The sequence below is a fragment of the Gouania willdenowi genome, unplaced genomic scaffold (assembly GCF_900634775.1).
Source record: "Gouania willdenowi unplaced genomic scaffold, fGouWil2.1 scaffold_434_arrow_ctg1, whole genome shotgun sequence".
Classification (NCBI taxonomy): Eukaryota; Metazoa; Chordata; class Actinopteri; order Blenniiformes; family Gobiesocidae; genus Gouania; species Gouania willdenowi.
In genome coordinates, this window is record NW_021145195.1 from 496,585 (window position 1) to 518,332 (window position 21,748).

At 35.8% G+C, this 21,748-nt stretch overlaps 1 protein-coding gene across 1 annotated transcript; it reads left to right on the plus strand.

Annotated features, from left to right (window-relative positions):
- Nucleotides 1-10,558: 10,558 nt before the first annotated feature.
- On the plus strand, nt 10,559-16,957 carry LOC114460372 (dynein heavy chain 12, axonemal-like). Its single transcript, XM_028442312.1, has 9 exons — nt 10,559-10,726; nt 11,229-11,316; nt 13,708-13,917; nt 14,003-14,151; nt 14,275-14,413; nt 15,179-15,345; nt 15,451-15,706; nt 16,388-16,684; nt 16,775-16,957. Exons 4-9 carry the CDS (start codon nt 14,084-14,086, stop codon nt 16,955-16,957), a joined length of 1,110 nt encoding a protein of 369 aa, XP_028298113.1. The 5' UTR covers nt 10,559-10,726; nt 11,229-11,316; nt 13,708-13,917; nt 14,003-14,083.
- The last annotated feature ends 4,791 nt before the right edge of the window (nt 16,958-21,748 follow it).

A 21,748-nucleotide genomic window follows, 5' to 3' on the forward strand; every position in this document is an offset into this window, starting at 1 on the left:
ATCAGTAAGGCATGAAAAATTTGTAAAATTTGTAAAATACTAAAATTTTTGAGGTAAGGCTATAGTAAAGCATACAAATTCCAAAATTTTGATTTTTTTTTTTTTTTGAGCACACTCAAATTGAATGAAAAATGCAGTTAAAAAGCAGCAAGGCTTGAAAAATTAGAAAAATGTGCAAAACACCAAAATTTCAGAGGAAAGTCTATATGTGGTCCTTCCTGCCTGTTGTGTCCTGATCTAGTTGAAGCTCAGCAGAGCTGGTTTTGGTTAGTACTTGAATGGAAGATCAGTATAAGCTCTAGGTTCCACAGAGAGTGTACAGTCACTAGATGAGGCTATGGTAAAAAAAAATAAAAACATTTTTTAATTTCTTTTCTTAGGTAAGGCTATCATAAGACCCTAAAATTAGTTTAAATAATATGATAACAATAATAACATGAATAATGAGAAAAAGAAAAAAACAAAAAGAAAAGAAAAACACCCACATTACAGAAGTAAGGGTATAGTATGGTATAAAAATTCCAAAATTTAGGAAAAAAAAATCTGAGATAAGGCTATCATAAGACCCTAAAAACTAGTTCAAATATGATGAGCATACTTAAATTGGGGTGAAAATGCAGTAAGGCATGAAAAATTAGAAAAATGTGAAAAATACACTAATTTTTGAGGTATGGCTATAATAAGGCATAAAATATTTCAAATTTTTGGATTTTTTTTCTGAGATAAGACCAGCATATGACTCTGAAAACTCGTTCAAATAATAAGAGCACACTTAAATGTGTTGCTTAAAATAGAATAATGTGAAAAAAACTAAAATTTTTGAGGTAAGGCACACAAATTTAAAAACTTTGGCCTTTTTTTCTGATATAAGGCTATCATAAAACCAAAAAACTAGTTTAAAAAAAATATGAGCATACTTTAAATTATGGCAAAAATGCAGGAAGGCAATAAAAATTTGAAAAATGTATACAAAGGCATACAAATTTAAAAATGTAGATTTTTTTTTCTGACATAAGGCTATCATAAGACCCTAAAAACTAGTTCAAATAATATGAGCAGACTTAAATTGGGTGCTCAAAATAGAAAAAGGTGAGAAAAAAAAACTAACATTTTAGAGGTAAGGCTATTATAAGGCATAAAAATTCAAACACCTTGGACTTTTTCTTTCTTAGATAAGGCCATCATATGGCCCTAAAGACCCTAAAAACGAGTTCAAATATGATGAGCATACTTAAATTGCATGAAAAATGATATTAAAATGCAGTAAGGCATGAAAAATTTGAAAAATGTAAAAAACACCCAAATTTCAGATGAAAGACTATATGTGGTCATTCCTGCCTGTTGTTGCCTGATCTAGTCAAATTTCAGAAACTCAGCAGAGCTGGTTTTGGTTAGTACATGAATGGGAGACCAATGAGATCTCCAGAGTGTGGAACATTTTTTAAAAAAATTCTTAGGTAAGGCTACCATAAGATCCTAAAAGTTAGTTTAAATAATATGATGACAATAATAACATGAAAAATGAGAAGAAAGAAAATCACCAACATTACAGAGGTAAGGCTATAGTAAGGTATAAAAATTCCAAAATTTAGGAAAAAAATTTCTGAGATAAGGCTATCATAAGACCCTAAAAACTAAGTCAAATAACATGAGCATACTTAAGATTGGGCGAAAACGCAGTAAGGCATGAAAAATTAGAAAAATGTGAAAATTACTAAAATTTTCGAGATAAGGCTATAATAAGGCATGAAATATTCCAAAATTTGGGATTTTTTTGTCTGAGATAAGGCTATCATAAAACCATAAAAACTAGATCAAATAACATCAGCATACTTAAATTAGGGTGAAAATGCAGTAAGGCATGAACAAATTAGAAAAATGTGAAAAATATTAAAATTTTCGACATTAGGCTATGATAAAGCATAAAATATTCCAAAATTTGGGATTTTTTTTTCTGAGATCAGGCTATCATAAGACCCTAAAAACTAGTTAAAAAAATATGAGCACACTTTAATCAGAGTTAAAATGCAGTAAGGCTTAATAAATAAAAAAAAAAACGTGAAAATTACTAACATTTTCCAGGTAAGGCTATAAGTAAGGCATAAAAATTCCAAAATTTTGGATTTTTTTTTCAAAGATAAGCCTATCACAAGACCCTTAAAACTAGTTCAAATATTATGGGTACACATAAACAGGGGTGAAAATGCAGTATGGCATGAAAAATGAGAAAAATTAATAACACCCACATTTTAGTATCTAGTATTAATAAATACACCATAATTTATAGTTATCTTTATTATGTAAATCATTGTTTTAATCAGAGATAAAATTGGGTTAAAAAAGACAAAAAAATGATGGAATTTTTTTTTAAAAAACCTCACAAATTGGTTAACAGTTGCAAATTAGAGTGGGCAAAAACGGACAGAAAAAGTGAGGGAAAAAAAATGGGATGGGATAATATCATTTAAAATATAGGAACATTTAGTTAGGTTAAAAGTGACAATAATGGGTCAACATGTGACATTCAGTGGAAAAAGTGATGGAAATAAATGCCAAACATTATTTGAAAGTGGTAAATTGTCTAGAAAAGGCAATAAAATTTGATGGAGAAGTGGCAAAAATGGGAGTAATGAAGCAAAAATATGCCATAAAAAGTGATCGAAAAAGGTTAAATTATAACAGGTTTGATGTAGTTACATAAACAGTGTGAAACAAGCAAAAATGTCAAACCTAAGAACTTATTATTAATGATATTTAATCATAATAATGATACCATCTCTGAGAGCTAATAAAGAGCTCCCTCTAGTGGATGTTTCTCATATTGCGTCTGTCAAATCTGGACACTTATGTTAAGAGATTCATTCTTGACTGTTTATTTATGTTACAAATAATTTATCTCTTAATCCTCCAGTTGAACAACAGTAAATTGTTTCATTTGTTTCTGTATTAGTTTGATATTATCAATAATTTCATAATATGTGAATTAACCTGAATTCAACCATCAAAACCACAGTGGTGTAGTTTTCCACGTTTACATGAAAGAATAAATTCTCTGTTTTTATTATTATAATTTTTTCCTAGGTCTCCAATGTTGGAGACCAAAAACCTTTCTGTGTGGAGTTTGCTTGTTCTCAATGTAATTTATCCTGGTGCTCTTGCTTTTCTATGGCAATTCTAAGCTGAAGGTAAATGTGTTTAGAGTTTCTATTATCAAATAACATTGGGAAAATATTAAAATATGTATAGCTTTTTGTAGTTTACATGAATCATGTTGCTTTACAACACACCAAATAGTCATGATTCCTGCCTTAAGATTTTCACAACTATTAAAGATTGTAATAACAAAAATAACAAATTAATTGTTTTATTTTTTCATCCACAAAACTTGACATGATGTTGATTGTAATTTTGTCTTTGTCTTTATTTCAGATGAAAAATGTGATAAGAGTTATTTTGATTTTAAATGGTCTTTTCATTATTGTAAAATGCATTTAAAATCATGGTTTGTTTTTAAAAAATGTTTATGTCTCCTGTGTCGTTATTTAAATTCCTCATATGAATCACTTTAAATGCTAAAATGTGCTGCATAATGATGCCTTGCCTTATTGGTCTAATACATTATTTTCTGTCACGAAAAATCATAGTTTTAATCACAAAAAATGATTGATTTCCGGATTGTCTGGAACGCATCATTGGAGGACCAATCATTAAGGAGCTAGCTAGAGTGGGCGTGTCTTAAACGTGACTGCACTGACACACGCGCATCGTTCGAGCGTTAAAAACTTGTTCTTTCAACTTGAAAGAGGAAACTTCTTCAGTCTAAACTATTCCTGTGAATATGAGCACTTTTACCTGCGATTTGGACACAAATAATAACATTTCTACGCCTGCAAAGCCAACGATGGACAAACTATTCCAATCACGTAAGTAGCCTCGATTTACAAACATGTTTACTTACTGGTTTTGATAAATTGCTGACTGATTGTTGCTTTAAGCACTAATTTATCACTCACTTTTATTTAATAGTTTCTTCAGATTCTAAGCTTGGGTTAAAACTTCACTTTGATTTAAACTTCTGAAGCTGTTCGATGCTTTTTTTAGGTAGTTTATTCCTCAGCACCAATTTACGTTTTGTCTTTTTTGTTTTATTTCACCTTTTTATACATGTGGCCTATAATAGCCTCATCAATAGAAATATTAATGTGTATAGGCTTAAATAGGGGTCATTTGTTGTATTTGTTCTAACTTTAAAGGTGACAGTAACCCTAATGTAACCCATTTAACTGCACTTCCGTTTATTATTTCACCTTGGTGTTTGTTTTTTAAAATTGTAGAGCATAATGCAGCACTTATTCATAATCCTACCGTTTAGAATAGTGTTTTTCAACCTTGGGTCGTGACCCCATGCGGGGTCTCCTGGAAATAAGATGTGACCTGAAACATCTACTAATAATAAAATAAAAATTAAAAAAATTACTGATTTAAATCAGATTCTAATAGTTTTTTGAATTACTATTTTTTGAATTATTTTTTCTTTAAACCTACTCACAATCTCCAACAACTGTATTCTATATTTTCATTTTCTCAAATATAGATGTAGTTCAAATAAAATGCAATATAAAAATATCTGAGCTGTGACTTTCTGCACTAATCCTAGATACTCTGTATTTGTAAATGTAACACACTATAACAAACATGATCAAATACAAACTTTAGAAAAAAAAGTCATGAAATTGGTCAAATAAAAATGGGGTCACGACAAAAAAAAAAGGTCAGGAACCACTGCTTTAGAAGTTTAGTGACTATAATGAACTCCCTGTATCTTGTGTTTTTCAGCTTCAATGAGGACTGTCATCGTTCTCAATTTCTTAAGGAAAGCGAGTCAGATGCGACACCAGCCGTACCTTTACGCCCAGGCCTGCACTGACTTTACAATGGACTGGCCCTCCTGCAGACCACCTCGGCCTTTGTTTTCAATGTACGGACCTTTCTACTCTGAACCAGTTTGTGGTGGTACCCACACCTGGGAGGAAGAAGGCCTTCTGATGGATCAACCCATCACGCCTCCCAGTATGAGCACACCTCCTGAGGTCACAGAAAGCAGATGCTCTCCAAACCAGCTCAGCTCTGGTTCCACTGGTCCCAACGCAGCTCATGTGTCTGACATTGGTGGAGATCACTTATTCCTCTACAGTCCTATCTCTGACATATCTGGATGTGTGGCTGACGGCTTCCCTTTGCAGCGACAAACTGTTACTGAAGCTGAGGAATAGAATGTTTAACCCTCAACAAAACCTTTGTCTGTTTTTAGGGCAAGTTCCAGCTCAGAGAATGCTTGACTGGTGAACACTTGCAGAGGAAATATATAATGTATAAATAATCATATCCTTTTCATTAAATCAAATATTCAGCATTTAAAGTTGTGATGTGTTATATAATGTGTTTTAAAATCTTCATATTCATGCTTCTTAGGTTTTTGTAATGTTGTAAAAAAAAATGCTGTCTGATGAAATAAAAATGAGTGTACGACAATAATATGTCAGTGTGGATTTATTCAGGATCCTGAATGAACATAATTTACAGAAACAAAGAAGTGTCTGTAAAACTGAACAAGAAAAAAAAATATGTTACATGTTTGACCAGTGAGAGTTCCAGTTACCTCAGAGGGTTGGCAGTCACCTAGTGAGGCTATAGTAAGGGTTAAAAATGGAAACATTTTACACATTTATTTTTCTGAGATATGGCTATCATAACACCCTAAAAACTAGTTCAAATACCATATGATGAGCACACTTAAACTGGGGTGAAAATGCAGTAAGCCCTGAAAAATGAAAAAAATTTGAAAAACACCCACATTTTGGGGGTAAGGCTACAGTAAGGCATACAAATTCAAACATTTTGGCATTTTTTTTTATGAGATAAGGCTATCATGAAACCCTAAAAATTAGTGGAAATATGAACACGCTATAATGTGGGCGAAATAGCAGTAGGGCATGAAAAATTTGAAAAATGTGAAAATTATTCAAATAAGGCATACAATTTCCAAAATTTAGATTTTTTTTCTGAGATAAGGCGATCACAAGACCCTAAAAACTACACTTAAACTGGGGTGAAAATGCAATTTGCCCTGAAAAATGACAAAAATGTGAAAAACACCCAAAATTTGGGGCTACGGCTATAGTAAGGCATACAAATTCAAACATTTTGGATTTATTTTTTCTGAGATAAAGCTGTCATAAGACCATAAAAACGACTTCAAATATGATGAGCACACTTAAATTGGGTGCTCAAAATTGAAAAATGTGGAATAAAACTAAAATGTTTGAGGTAAGGATATTGTAAGGCATAAAATTTCAAAAAGTTTGGACTTTTTCGATCTTAGGTAAGGCCATCATAAGACCCTAAAAACTAGTTCAAATAACGTCAGCATACTTAAATTAGGTCAAAAATGCAGTAAGGCTTGAAAAATTTGAAAAATATGAAAAATACTAACATTTTCAAGGTAAGGCTATAGTAAGGCATACAAATTCCAAAATTTAGATTTATTTTTATTGAGATAAGGCTATCATAAGACCCTAAAAACTATTTCAAGTATAATGAGCATATTTAAATTACATGAAAAATGCAGTTAAAATGTGGTAAGGCATAAAAAATTAGAAAAATGTGCAAAACACCCAAATTTCAGAGGAAAGACTATATGTGGTCATTCCTGCCTGTTGTTACTTGATCTAGTCACAGCTCAGAATCTCAGCAGAGCTGGTTTTGGTTAGTAATTGAATGGGAGACATGAGCATACTTAAATTAGGGTGAAAATGCAGTATGCCATGAACAAATTAGAAAAATGTGAAAAATACTAAAATTTTCGAGGTAAGGCTATAATAAGGCATGAAATATTCTGTTATGGCAATTTTTATATTCATCATAATAAAAAAAATTCTGAAATAAGGCTATCATAACACCCTAAAAACTCATTCAAAAATATGAGCACACTTAAATTGGGTGCTCAAAATAGAAAAATGTGAAAAAAAAACTCATATTTTTGAGGTAAGGCTTTAGTAAGGCATAAAAATTAAAAAAGTTTGGACTTTTTCTTTCGTAGGTAAGGCTATCATAAGACCCTAAAAACTAGTTCAAAAATGATGAGCATACTTAAATTGGGTGCTCAAAATAGAAAAATATGAAAAGAAACTAAAACTTTTGAGGTAAGGCATAAGAATTCAAAAAGTTTGGACTTTTTTTTCTCATGTAAGGCCATCATAAGACCCTAAAAACTAGTTTAAACAATGTGAGCATACTTAAATTGGGTCAAAAATGCAGGAAAGCATGAAAAATTAGAAAAATGTGAAAAACACCCAAATTTTGTGGGTAAGGCTGTAGTAAGATATATAAATTCAAACATTTTGCATATATTTTTTCTGAGATAAGGCTATCATGAAACCCTAACAATGAGTTGGAATATGATAAACACACAATAATTTGGGCAAAAATGCAGTAGGGCATGAAAAAATTGAAAAATGTAAAAATCATCAAAATGTTTGAGGTAAGGCTATATTAAGGCATGAAATATTCCAAAATTTTTGATTTTTTTTCTTAGGTAAGGCCATCATATAACCCTAAAAAATAGTTCAAATATGATGAGCATACTTAAATTAGGGCAAAAATGAAGCAAGCCAAATTAGGGCAAAAATGAAGCAAGCCATGAAAAATTTGAAAAATAATTACATTTTTGAGGTAATTAGATTTTTTTTTTTGAGATAAGGCTATCATAAGACCCTAAAAACTAGTTCAAATAATATAAGCAATACTTTCTTAATGTGGGTGCTTAAAATAGAAAAATGTGAAAAAAACAAAAAATTTTGAGGTAAAGCTATAGTAAGGCATACAAATTCCAAAATTAAGATTTTTCTTTCTTCAGTAAGGCCATCATAAAATCCTAAAAACTAGTTAAAATATGGTGAGCACACTTAAATTAGGGTGAATTTAGAAAAAAGTGAAAAATACAAACATTTTCGAGGTAAGGCTGTAATAGGGCATGAAATGATCCAAAATTTTGGATTTTTTTTTTTCTGAGATAAGGCTATCATAAGACCCTAAAAACTAGTTCAAATATTATATGCACACTATAATTGGGTGCTCAAAATAGAAAAATGTGAAAAAAAAAAAAAACTAACATTTTTGAGGTAAGGCTATAGAAAGGCATAAAAATTCAAAAAGTTTGGACTTTTTTCTTTCTTAGATAAGGCCATCATAAGACCCTAAAAACTAGTTCAAATAATATCAGCAATACTTACTTAATATCGGTGCTTAAAAATTGAAAAATGTGAAAAAAACGAAAAATTCTGAGGTAAGGCATACATACTTGTTTATGACGTCACTTTGTGCAGTTACTTTCGGGGTCGCAGAGACAAAGGGTCTAATTTTGTGGCCCTGGGGCCACCAGCTTAAAATGTCTGGTCTAAGATATGACTCAGCAACATGCTTATAGAGCAGGGTTTCTCAACTGGTGGGTCAAAGCATTTGTAAAACAGGAAAAGTTAGGAAAAGATCTTGTGTTTACAATTGGATTTATTATCACAGAGGAACACCATCTCTGAGAGCTAATAAAGAGCTCCCTCTAGTGGATGTTTCTCATATTGCGTCTGTCAAATCTGGACATTTATAAGAGATTCATTCTTGACAGTTTATTTATGTAACAAAATATTTTATCTCTTAATCCTCCAGTTGAACAACAGGTAGATTGTTTCATTTGTTTCTGTATTAGTTTGATATTATCAATAACTAGTACAGTGCCCATCGGAAGTATGCATTCATATAGTGGGCGCTTAAGGAGAGTTGTCAATTACGGGCATAATAACATAACATAACATACTCTGTAGCATTATTAAGGGGCATATTTGCAGGTGCAAAGTAAAATAACGTGTGCAATTTCCCTGGTTTAATTCTATGAGACATGCGCATGATGAATGTGTTGGGGTTTTTTTTTACTCATTTTTATATTTTTTGTTTTAATTATTGTTTGTTGTTGCCATTGTAGTGTTATTCTGGAGTCATTTTGTGTATTTTTTTATGTAGTTTTGTGCATTTCTGTTATTTTAGTGTATTTTTTGTATAAATATTTAGTTTTGTGTATATTGAGTCATTTTCATATTTTTGTTGTTTGGTGTATTTTTCTGTAATATATGTTTTTTGGAGTCATTTTGTGTGTTTTTGGAGCCTTTTGTATATTTTTGTGCATTTCTGTTGTTGTTTTGTGTACTTCCTGTATAAATATTGTTTCGTTTTTTGTTTTCCGTCATTTGTGCATTTTTTTTGTATAATTATTGTTTTTTGTTGCATATGTAGTGTGATTCTGGAGTCATTTTGTATCTTTTTTTAGTGCAGTTTTTTTGCATTTCTGTTGTATTTTGTGTATTTTTCGTTTAAATATTTAGTTTTGTGTATTTTGTCATTTTCATCTTTTTGTTGTTTGGTGTGTTTTGGGGGGAATCCATTCTAAATTCATGCGCACCAGTCCATCCACGTGTACCTGCCTAACTTTCACTAAACGTATCTATTGTCAGTAGTTAGATGTAGTGGCAGGTGTGTCGTGAGAGAAGCTGCAGTAATCAGGTGACCTTCACTATGTAACATGTAAACACTTAGATCTGACTCAGAGCGTAACACTACAGTCAATACCACTCTATGGACGGGTGTCATGACACAGACTGTAACCGGACTACATGGTGATCCGTTTTTCACTCAACACTCACATACCTGCACGCATGTCACGTAGACGGTGATCGATAGTGAAGCCCACCTGATCGGGGGAGGGTGTGTGTGTGTGTGTGACTCTACCTGAGACTCTAATCTCCCCCGTTGGTTCTCACACACACGCACCACTAAAAAAATGTGCAGCTTTCAACACAGCAGCCATTGCCGTCCATAACTTCCGGGTGAGCTCTGTCCGGTCTAAATAGCGAAAGGTCAAACTAACATGAAAATAAACGTTTTGAAACATTATCACCAAATAAGGAACAGTAAAAAGTATGTTTCCTCAAAAGAGAAGTCCACGGGAGCGCACTACCACGCTACGGACGTGTGTCATGACACAGACTGTAACCGGACTAAATGGTGGTCCAATATACAACTTCCGGGTGAGGTCCGTCTATCGCCCCCTCACACCCTGAGGTCAAAAGTTGAATAAGTTTCATTTCGGGGCCGTCCAGAAGTGAAATAAAATTAAAATAAACATTTTGAAATGACCAAATTACTCCAAAATAACAGATACACACACTCGGGGTATTTGGAACCCATCGACCGAGTTTCAGGTCGAACTGGCACCGCGTCGGGGAGATATTTGACACACACACACACACACACACACACACAGACCTCCCTTGAATTATCTATACTCCAGGGGAGGTCTGTGTGTGTGGGGGGGGGGTGTGGATGTGCATGGAAGCTAAGCTTTGACCATTCGGTTCAAAGGTAAAAAATGATTTTTGTTTTTTTTAAAAAAGACAGCTTGTAAATCATTCTGTTATGATTGTGCTTCATCGCTTGCCGTACTGGTCAACAGTGCGCATGCTCCACCTCTCCAGAGAAAAGTGTCCCATGCAAGTAGTTCTCCAGATACAGTCACGTTGTGAAGTTGTGATTAGGAGTTGTGAATAAACCAACTAAAGACTCACTGTGGACTCCTCGCACATTTCTACATGGTGTCTGAAGACTACAGAGCCTGTCGCCGGTGAGTTATAACACCGTTCTGTGCAAGTCCTGAAGATATAAGGAAGGAAAAGCGTCACAGCTGGCTAACGTGATGGCGGAAGGATTTCGGAGACTCGACCCGCTCGTGTTTGAAGGAGACATTGCTTTAAAAAGTATAAAATTACCAAAATAAATGTATCATGTAACCTTCCTTTTTTAAACATGACCAATATGCATAATACTGTGTCATTAACATTAAACAATGAATATGCATACAACTTCTAAATCAACATTTTCTTTTAATTTATATATAGATGATGATTTTAGTTTTGGTTACTGCTTTAGTCAATATTGCACTTGTCTAGAAACATGAAACCTAGTTCGATTGTGATAACATACCGTTTTAATAAGATTAAAACATCATTAAATAAAAGTTAGTCTAAATTATACATCAATTATATTTTAACTTGCTTGGTTTGATGATGTTTTCCAAAAACAGTTGAATGGGTAGTTTTTTATAGTGTGATGGTGTCTGTTTTCAGTCTCACACCATTCTGCTGGTGCAGCCCACCAAGAGGCCAGAGGGAAGGACATATGCTGACTATGAATCAGTCAATGAATGTATGGAAGGTAAGCTGAAGACCATCAATGACTTACTAACCCAATATCTCTCTTGTGAAGTCTTATAGTTATTTCATCTACTCATATTTCTTCTTCACCTGGACATTCACCCAGAAAATCTACTGATACTGATTCCAGCAACTTAATTTTGTCTTCTTTTTTGAAATATATGTTAAAGTTTTGTTTATTCAGACAAGGTTTTTCAGGAAATGTTATCTCCTGACATGTTTCGACTGTCAACTGCCAGTTTTTCTCAGAGGTGATATTCTTTCATTTATCCCCACGAACTCTCAGGTTGGCAATGCCCAGAAATACCTCGCTTTGACAAGGCTTGAGACTGCGACAAAATCGGTCGTATATGCAAGTAATTTTTTCAGTGTGTGCGAGTGAAAATTTCTGCTGGTCGCATCTGTGCGATTGCGTAGGGTAACCTTATTTTGAAAACCCAAAAGAAGGAAACTGGGAAGTTACGCGCTGAGGTGTCCAGCCACGCCTAGCAACAGAGCACATGGAGGGCGAGCCTAGCGGACGTGGGGCGAGGTAGAACGTGCTGAGCGCACCAAGCGGAGTGACGGAGCGCATGTGGGGCGCGCTTATCAGACCTGGGACAGGGGCGGGGAAGAACGCGCCGAGCAGAGTGATAGAGCGTACACGTGTAGGGCATACACGATTCCACACTAAAGCTGGGCAAACTTCAGAATGAAGCGGTCCATCACAGAATAATTAAAAAAACAAAATGAGGAAAGAGAGAGAGAGGGGGGCATTAAAACTACAAATGACAGTCAAAGTACACACACACACACACACACACACACACGGAGGAGGAAGAGCAGAGATGATCTAAATCAGGGGTTCTCTACTGGTCTCACCCTGGGACCCACGTTTTTTTAGAACTCAACTAACTAAATTTAGTTTTTCAAAAACAACTATTAAAAACACACTTACATAAAACATTTTGCAAACATATCTCGAGTCACTGTCAATCTGTACTCCTAAACTACGGTACGTCAGTTAAAGGTGCAGTCCGCAACTCTCAGATCCCTCCCTCCCCGCTGCTCTCTTTCCCTGCCTTCAAACTTTCCAAAGTCCCTCCCTCAGAGGAGCTAACAAGCTAACGTTAGTCTGACAGCAACATCACAGTAATATAACGTGCACTGTCAAAAGTATATTATTGCAGTGCTTCTCTCTCTCAATGTGCACAAACCTCAGCAGCAGCAGCAACACAGTGTCACTTACAGCAACCCACACGGAGGCTGTTGCGCGCACACAAAGAACTCATGCACTACAGAGTTCTAGTGTAACAATTACAAATCAAAAATACTGTAAATCAAGCAGCATTAATAACTTTTCAAGCAGAAAAGTCACCAATTCCATCGTCTACTCCTCCAGACCATACATTGTAAAAAAAAGATGGCGCTCTAGCTCCCAGAAAGGGGCGGGGACTGAGCAACAGCTTTCAGACAGCCCATCAAACTCAATTCTGGTTCTGGATTAGTTCTTTTTGCTCGGTCACGATGCATTCTGGCAATCTGCCAAAGGCAGCAGGGGGGACTCACTGAGTCTGTTTTTTTTTCACACAAACTACTAGTTTGATGTAAAGCTGTTCTTACATAGTGACAGCTTTAGCAAATATGACAAAGTCATTTCATAAGAGTTGCAGACTGCACCTTTAAGTCAACTATTTATTCTGTGCTCCCATTAAAAAAGTTTGTGTAGTGCCCTGATTTTGATGTTTTCTTTATGAGAGAACTTGTGGGGATACATCAAAGAATTATCAAAGTGGCCATTTTTGCAGGGACTGTGGGGTTCAGTGGGTGCACAGCCTGGTACAGATCCAGGACCTGTGGTGGGGAACCTCTGAACTGACTTTCACCCATAGGTGGTGGTGTAATGGTTCTGGAAGCAGGCTTATTATCAGAGGGTCACCGGTTCGAATCCAACATCACTGTGCGATGTTGAACAAGTCCTTGAACCCTAACTGCTCGTGTTGTACGTCATTTCAGATAAAAGCTTCTGCTAAATGAAAACGTGATCTTGTAAAAGTTCAGTCATATTTTTGTCTGCTGAATAATAAGTCTGATTAAAATAGACGACATAAATTTATTAGAAGGGGTGAAAAGTTTTATTTTTACAGTTTTTTGTTCATAGATTTTGATAATCACCTTCATTTTTTTAATGAGGAAAACTTTCGAATAGATTTGTTTCTAACTTGAGAAAATGTATCGGTGTTAGTTTTAAAATTCAAAATTGATTACCCTCTGTCAGCTCTTGTTTGCAGCGTCTTTGCGGCGCATGCCCATGACGACATCATTTGTTATGGTGTGATTGGCTAAAACAAATCATGGTGGACAGGTGTCTTGCTGGGACTGCTGCAGGATTTCTCTTTCTGCTTCTTGATAGTCTGCGGCAGAGAGTGTGCTCTGACCAGCCGCCCCGTGACAGGATTGGGCTACAGCCTCTATCAGTTCAGCAAAGGAGGAGCAGTGGTCAGCCTCGTTCTTCAGAACGTTGCTTTCAGGACAAAATACTGGACATCCCATTCCAGAAAAGATCAAAAAATGGGACTGCCCGATAGAACAGAGTGGTCTGGTGAATGACTACTTTTATGAGGTACTGTCATAATTTTTTTTTTAAAAAAACACAAGTTCACTTGTTAAGATTTTTGTAAAAACAATTATTATTTTGTCTTCTACAGTTTAAAGGAAAGGGAAGATGGCTTCACTGGGATACTGCCATCAAAAATACCCAATGGAACAAAAACACCAAAGTGCAAGATATGATTGTTCCAACCATTGATACAGTGCGTTACACGTACATGATGGACCTTTGTATCAGTTACGGAGTGTGAGTATTTATCAACACAAATATAAAGAGACTAACATTTCCATATGGTATTGTTGCATGTGTTTTGTGACCCACCAGAATGTTAACATTTAATCCAATCCTATGTGTCTTTCCACTGCTCAGGCCTGCGTTGTTTGTTGGTCCGACTGGTACTGGAAAGTCAGTGTATGTGAAAGACAAACTGATGAACAACCTGGATGAAGATCAGTACCTTCCCTTCTTTATGAACTTCTCTGCTCGGACGAGTGAAAACCAAACACAGGTGAGCATGTCTTTTTGTAGTTTTCAGATTATTTGCTGTGTTGGTAATTTTAAATTTTCAAATTTTCTCCTTTCTCCCTATATTTTCCTTCTCATATATCAACTCCTTTATCTACCAGGGTTGGGGTCAATTACATTTTTTTTTATTACAATTACATTCTCAATTACTAAAGTTCAATCACAATTACTGAGCCTTTAATTAATAATCCCATAAAATGTTTTTAGGGTCTTATGATAGCCTTATCTCAGGAAAAATTCCAAAATTAAAAAAGAAAAAAATTGCTTTATCTCCAAAATGTGGGTGTTTTTTTAAAAAAACATTTTTGGTATTTTTTCATGCCTTACTGGATTTTTTCACCAGTTTAATTGTGCTCAACATATTTGCACTATGTTTAGGGGTTTATTATAGCCTTATCTCAGATAAAAAAAATCTAAATTTTTCCTTTTTTTATGCACTGGCCCTGACAGTTTTTATAGAATTTCCATAACAACTACAATTACAAAGTCAATTATCTAAACTCAATTATGATTACAACAATATATTTTTTCAAATACAATTGCAATTATATTTACATCTTACTTGTATTTAATTATCAATTACGTGATTACAATTATAATGTTATCTATTAATACTTTTTTTACAACACAAAATGTCCATGTATTTGTAGTATAAAGTCAAAGCATTTTCATTCCAAATAATTTGGAATGAATTTATAGAACACATTTTTGACAATGTTACTTAATAAATATTTGCTTTATTTTACAGTTCACCATATTGTCCAGGCTGGATAAGAGAAGGAAGGGAGTGTTCGGTCCGCCTGTTGGGAAGAAATGCCTCCTCTTTATAGATGACATGAACATGCCTGCCATTGACACTATTGGTGCACAGCCACCTGTGGAACTACTTCGGCAGTTCATCGACCATGGAAACTGGTACTTTAATAGCAGACCACACAATAGAAACCACACTAAAGTTTATGTTAAACCTTCTTGTATGTGTGTTTAATCCATACTGTTTTTCTATTATTCTTTTTACAGGTATGACCTAAAGGATACGTCTGCGATCTCCCTCATTGACCTACAGCTCATTGCTGCTATGGGACCCCCGGGTGGTGGAAGGAATGCTGTGACAATTCGCTTCCTGCAACATTTTAACATGTTTAGCATCAACGCTTTCAGTGATGATACAATGGTCCGTATTTTCTCCACCATTGTGTCAACCTATCTGGAAAACCACAAATTCTCTTCTGAATCCTGCATCCTTGGCAACCAAATTGTGTCTGCTACAATGGAAGTGAGTATCATTATCTTCTCTTTCTTATTTATTGGCGTGTTGCAACCACGATATGAATAGGTGCATATCGCTGTGGGGTGCCAATTGTAAAGTAGTGCAATGTTAAATATTGAATCTTAATATTCATGTTAAATGTTAAATCTAAATCTAAATGTTGAATTTAAATGTTAAATCTAAATGTCACGAGATAAAGTAAATATTTAGCTAATAGGCAAATTTACCGGAAGTACCAACATAAAAGCTCATTCTGGTGAATTTGCATATTAGCTAAATATTTAGTTTCACCCCTGACATTTAGATTGAACATTGAGATTTAGATTTAACATTTAACATTTACAGGTAACAGTTAGGTTTAACATTTGACATTTAGATTTAACATTTTTCATTTAGATTTAGATTTAAGTATTAAGAAGTATTGCTGTAAATCTGGTCATAAGTAATGTAAAAATAAAAAATCACATACATTTTTTAAACATGGTTTCTTGATAAATGTTGCAAAAGGTTGCTGTTCATTTTGGCATGCACAACTTTACAATCGGCACCCCATATATCACCACCTACTGTACTGGAGTGTGTACTCAATATAAAGAGTATCATTATTATGAACTGCAATGCTTGTAAAAAGCCTGTACACTCTTCTCCACATTACGTATGTTGATTGTTTGTATTTTTGCTCACAAGGTGTATAAGAAAGCGATGCTGCATTTGCTTCCAACTCCGGCCAAATCACACTACACTTTCAACTTGCGAGACTTCTCTCGAGTAATCCAAGGCTGCCTGCTGCTGAAGAAGGAATCTGTGGAAAACAAAAATACCATGATACGGCTGTTTGTCCACGAGGTCTTCCGTGTGTATTATGATCGTCTGGTAGATAAAGAGGATCAAGAATGGCTTTACAAGCAGATGAACAGCATCCTCGATGACCACTTCCAGGTGTCCTTTGAGCAGGTCTTCAGTGACTTGAAAACTGGCCCTACAGTAAGTTGAAGTTTCAGTATTCTTACCATAAGTTTGCAGGGAATTTCTTTTTTAGATTTGTGCAATTAACCTTTTTTTTTGTAATAATAGTTGGTCGAGGACGACATGAAACAACTTATGTTTGGAGACTACATAAACCCAGACCTGGAAGGCGATCTCCGCTTGTACGCTGAGGTGGAATCCCTGGACACCTTGAAAGATGTTGTTGAAAAGTGCCTGGTAGAATATAATGGGATGCACAAGACTAAAATGGACCTCGTCATCTTTCGGTGAGTCGATCATCACCTTTTACAACAGTTGGTACTGTTATTACTCAAAAAACACAAACTTGGAAACTTTCGTAACACTTTATTTGAAGTTTCTTACAAACGTCAGAGGAAAGCTCCGTGGTTTAGCTCTGAAACTCACACACTCAAACAAACAACCCGTAAATTAGAGAGAATGTGGCGCTCCAATAAAACAGAGGAGTCACGAATACTTTGGCAAGAAAGCCATAGTAAATACATGACAGCCTTACGACATAGTCGATCTACATACTACTCCTCACTAATTGAAGAAAATAAAAATAATCCGAGGTACCTTTTCAGCACTGTAGCCAGGCTAACACAAAGTCAGAGCTCTATTGAGCCCATGATTCCTCTAGCCCTCAGCTGTGAGGACTTTATGACATTTTTTAACGATAAAATTCACAAGATTAGAGATAAAATTAGCCACTCCCTGCCTTCACCTGGGCCTGCTGTACCATTAAATGTAAATAGGCCTAACCTAAACTGTTTCACACATATAGGACTTCAGGAACTTAACTCTATTATTTCATCCTCCAAACCATCGACCTGCCTTTCAGATCCGATCCCAACTAAGCTGTTTAAAGAAGTTGTTCCCCTAGTCTGCCCATCTTTGTTGGAGACAATAAATATATCCCTATCAATAGGCTACGTGCCACAGTCCTTTAAAGTAGCTGTAATCAAACCCCTTCTCAAAAAACCTACTCTTGATTCCAGCACTTTAGCAAACTACAGGCCTATATCTAATCTTCCTTTTATTTCAAAGATTCTTGAGAAAGTTGTGGCAGCTCAGCTCTGTGAATTTCTTCAAAACAACAGCCTGTTCGAGGACTTCCAGTCAGGCTTTAGAGCTCAACACAGCACAGAGACTGCTTTAGTTAAAGTAACTAATGATCTACTCTGGGCTTCAGATGAAGGACGACTCTCAGTGCTGGTTTTATTAGATCTTAGTGCAGCTTTTGACACTATAGATCACTATATTCTACTAGAGAGATTAGAGAAATTACTTGGAATCACAGGGACTGCCCTAAACTGGTTTAAGTCCTACCTATCTGATAGGTACCAGTTTGTACACGTGAATAATAAGTCTTCTGTGTACACTAAAGTAAGCTACGGGGTTCCTCAGGGCTCTGTGCTAGGTCCAATCCTCTTCTGTATCTATATGATCCCCCTTGGTAATGTTATGAGAAAATACTCTGTTAACTTCCACTGCTATGCTGATGATACCCAACTGTATGTATCAATGAAGTCAGGTGAGACAAATCAGCTATCTAAACTTGAGGCCTGTCTAAAGGACATTAGGGCCTGGATGGACCAAAATTTTCTTCTTCTCAACTCAGACAAGACTGAGGTCATTGTACTGGGCCCGCGACACCTTAGAGAAACCTATGCTAGCCTAACTGCCCTAGATGGCATTACTCTGGCACAAAGCACAACTGTTAGAAACCTTGGGGTTCTATTTGATCAGGACTTATCCTTCAACTCTCACATAAAACAAACTTCAAGAACTGCCTTCTTTCATCTCCGTAACATTGCTAAAATCAGATCTATCCTGTCTCAGGGCGACGCCGAAAAAACTAGTCCATGCTTTTGTTACCTCTAGACTGGATTATTGTAATTCTCTTTTAGCAGGCTGCCCGAGCAAGTCGCTTAAGACACTTCAGCTGGTTCAAAATGCTGCAGCACGTTGTACTGACTAAAACTAGGAGAAGAGATCACATTACTCCTGTATTAGCCTCTCTGCATTGGCTTCCCATAAAATATAGAATAGAATTCAAGATTCTTCTTCTCACTTATAAAGCCCTAAATGGACAGGCACCAGTCTATCTCAAGGAGCTTGTAGTGCCATACAATCCCCCCAGAACACTACGCTCTCAAAATGCTGGACTACTCGTTGTTCCATTCATCTCTAAAAGTAGTATAGGAGGAAGAGCTTTCAGTTATCAGGCCCCACTTCTCTGGAACCATCTACCAACCACGGTTCGGGGGGCAGACACCCTCTCTACCTTTAAGGTTAGGCTCAAAACATTCCTCTTTGATAAAGCTTTTAGTTAGGAACCAGCTCATAGCTCATAATTAAGATGCAATAGGCATAGGACTGCCGGGGGGGGGGGGGTCTGGCATGCTCGGTTGGAGAGAGGTTGGAGAGGGCGTTAAGAGAGAGGTCATTTAGGTTAGAGAGGGACCGGAGAGGGTCCCATTCCTCTTTCAAACACTCCCTCTATGTCTGCTTACTCCCTGTGTGTTTGCTCCTGTACTCCTTCTGGCTTTTGTCTTGCAGGTCCGTGGGATCCTCAGTGTGGAGTTACAGAGACTCAGCGGCTCTGTCTCCACCCTTTCCTCTGCACACACCCAACACAGCATAACGTGGATGGCTGTTCATCATAGGAATGGGATCCACACAAGGTTCCTGCTGCTTAACAGAAGGTTTTCCTTGCCGCCATGATGAATTCATGTTGGGTGTGGGATACATATTTATGTGTATATACGTATATATGCATATGTGTGTATCCATAAAATGAAGAGTCCGTCCTTAAGACTGCTCTACTGTAAAGTGCCTTGAGATACCATTGGTTATGATTTGGCGCTATACAAATAAAGATTGATTGATTGATTGATTGATATTTACAAGCACTTTAAATGAGTCATGCAGAGAACCACAATAATAATATACATAACGATCTCATCAAGGATGGCATCAATCATGCAAAGTTAGAGAAAGAACAACTGAACCAAAGCTTTGTCTTTAAGGATAATGTTTCTATGAATAACTGCAATAATACTTCAACCAGTTGAAATTCACTGATACAATTTCTATATATGAATATAGAGAATCATTTGTTATGACTCACTTCAGTTGAAGTTAGCTGTTGAACAGCAGGATGAGATGGAAGTGGGGGGTTTGTGACATCCTGGAGCCCCTCCTCTGAACCCTGATGATGGAGACGCTTAAAATGCTTTCCTTTCCACTTCAAGATGATTATTTTCTTCATAATGTCTAACATTGACAAATAGAAACATTAATGCACACGAACTGTGATCTATTGCAGTGTAATAATTCACAGACTATCCAAAGCTCAATAATAACATGGCTCACTGTAAAACAGCTGCTAACAGTTTACCACACTACATGCTAATCACTGCAGATATGAAAGACGTCTTATTTATGTCACTGTTACATTGCATTTCTCTGTATTGATAATTTCTAAGATGTTTATCTCGAAACCATAACACCCAGGTCACTGTCACATTAAGTTTGGAAACATGATCACTTTAAAAGCACTTACTTTGAGTTGATTTAAAAAGTGTTTGAACTTTTGCTGATGATACTTGAAAAAATCCCAATGTATTTTAAAGAGCGATGGAGACTTCTGAGGAGACTTCCTTGTTGATTAAAGCTCAAAAACTGAAGATAGAAGTTGTTCTATGCTGGAGATCAAAGTCAGCTGCACATCAAAGGTTGATATGGAACACTGAAATTTGGAACACTTGGTTTCTATGGCAACAAAAACCGCAAGTGCCTTAACTTCTTTTTTATTAAAACCCCTGTATTATTTGCAGAGGTGGACTTTGCCAACAGGCAAACTAGGCAGCTTCCTGGGGCCCCGCCCTCAGGGGGGCCCCCAACGGCTGACAAACTTTACTCAACAGTAATGTTTTAAAACGAAGCAATTGCAGTGACCTACCTCTTTAACTCTATTTTTTTTCTCTTGGTCTGCCTTAATCCTTCCTTAATATATACATTAAAATTAAAATAAAAAACCAACCCATGCAATTCTGGTGAACAATGTTATGTCTTTAGAAATACAAAGACAAATTGAATTGTCAGTGATTAATAAATAATGACACATATCTAAGACACATATATATTAACAGTCCATATATATTATGAGATTCAAAATCAAAAATACACTGTAGACTGCCAGTTTACCTCTTTAGCACTGTGGGTTATGAGGTTTTCAGAAGGCAGTGGGTGATGACAAAAAAAGGTGGCGTAGAAGAAATCTTCAGGACAACTGAATTGTCATTTATTGTACAATCAAAGTCCTAAAACAGGATATCAAAAGAGACACCTGCTGAGAGTCTGCTGCCAAATTCTTGCAGCTCTGAAGCCCTTTTGATCAAGCAAGTGCCTATATACTTCAAGGATATGTCATCCAACGTGTGGTATTCATTCTAACATTAGCTCATACACTGGCAAAAAAGGTCATGCGGTCTGTGCAATAGGTTTGAGAAAAATAACCTATCAATCATTCTAAATGAGGGTCCCTCTTTGCTTGGAACATTTGGTCTAAAACGTAAGATATTCTTCAACCATTATTGATATAACACACTGGGTTTCATTCCATGAAATCTCATAGTACACTTTACACAAGTTATTTACGATGAAGACATACGTATATTTGAAACAGTGAACCTTAGTTGAAAACAGTATAAACCTTTAATATTGAAATGTTAAACTTTAATACACATCAGTTATTCGGGTGAGATTTGAATTGTCGACCCTCCTATTACAAGCCCAGCGTCCTTAATCAATAGCATTAGGCCACCACTCCACCTTTAGACCTCCACTTCACATAGTTTCCAATGCTTACAAAATAACTTCTCTCCTCAGAATAGGACTTAAACCATTGCGGTACTTTTCCATTTAGTCCAACCCACGCTTGGAATCTGTGCTAAATAAAAATGCGGTTCACAGTGTCAAATGCAGCACTAAGATCCAATGAAATGAGAACAGAAACTCTTCCTGAATCAGTGTTCAACTTTATGTGATTGATCA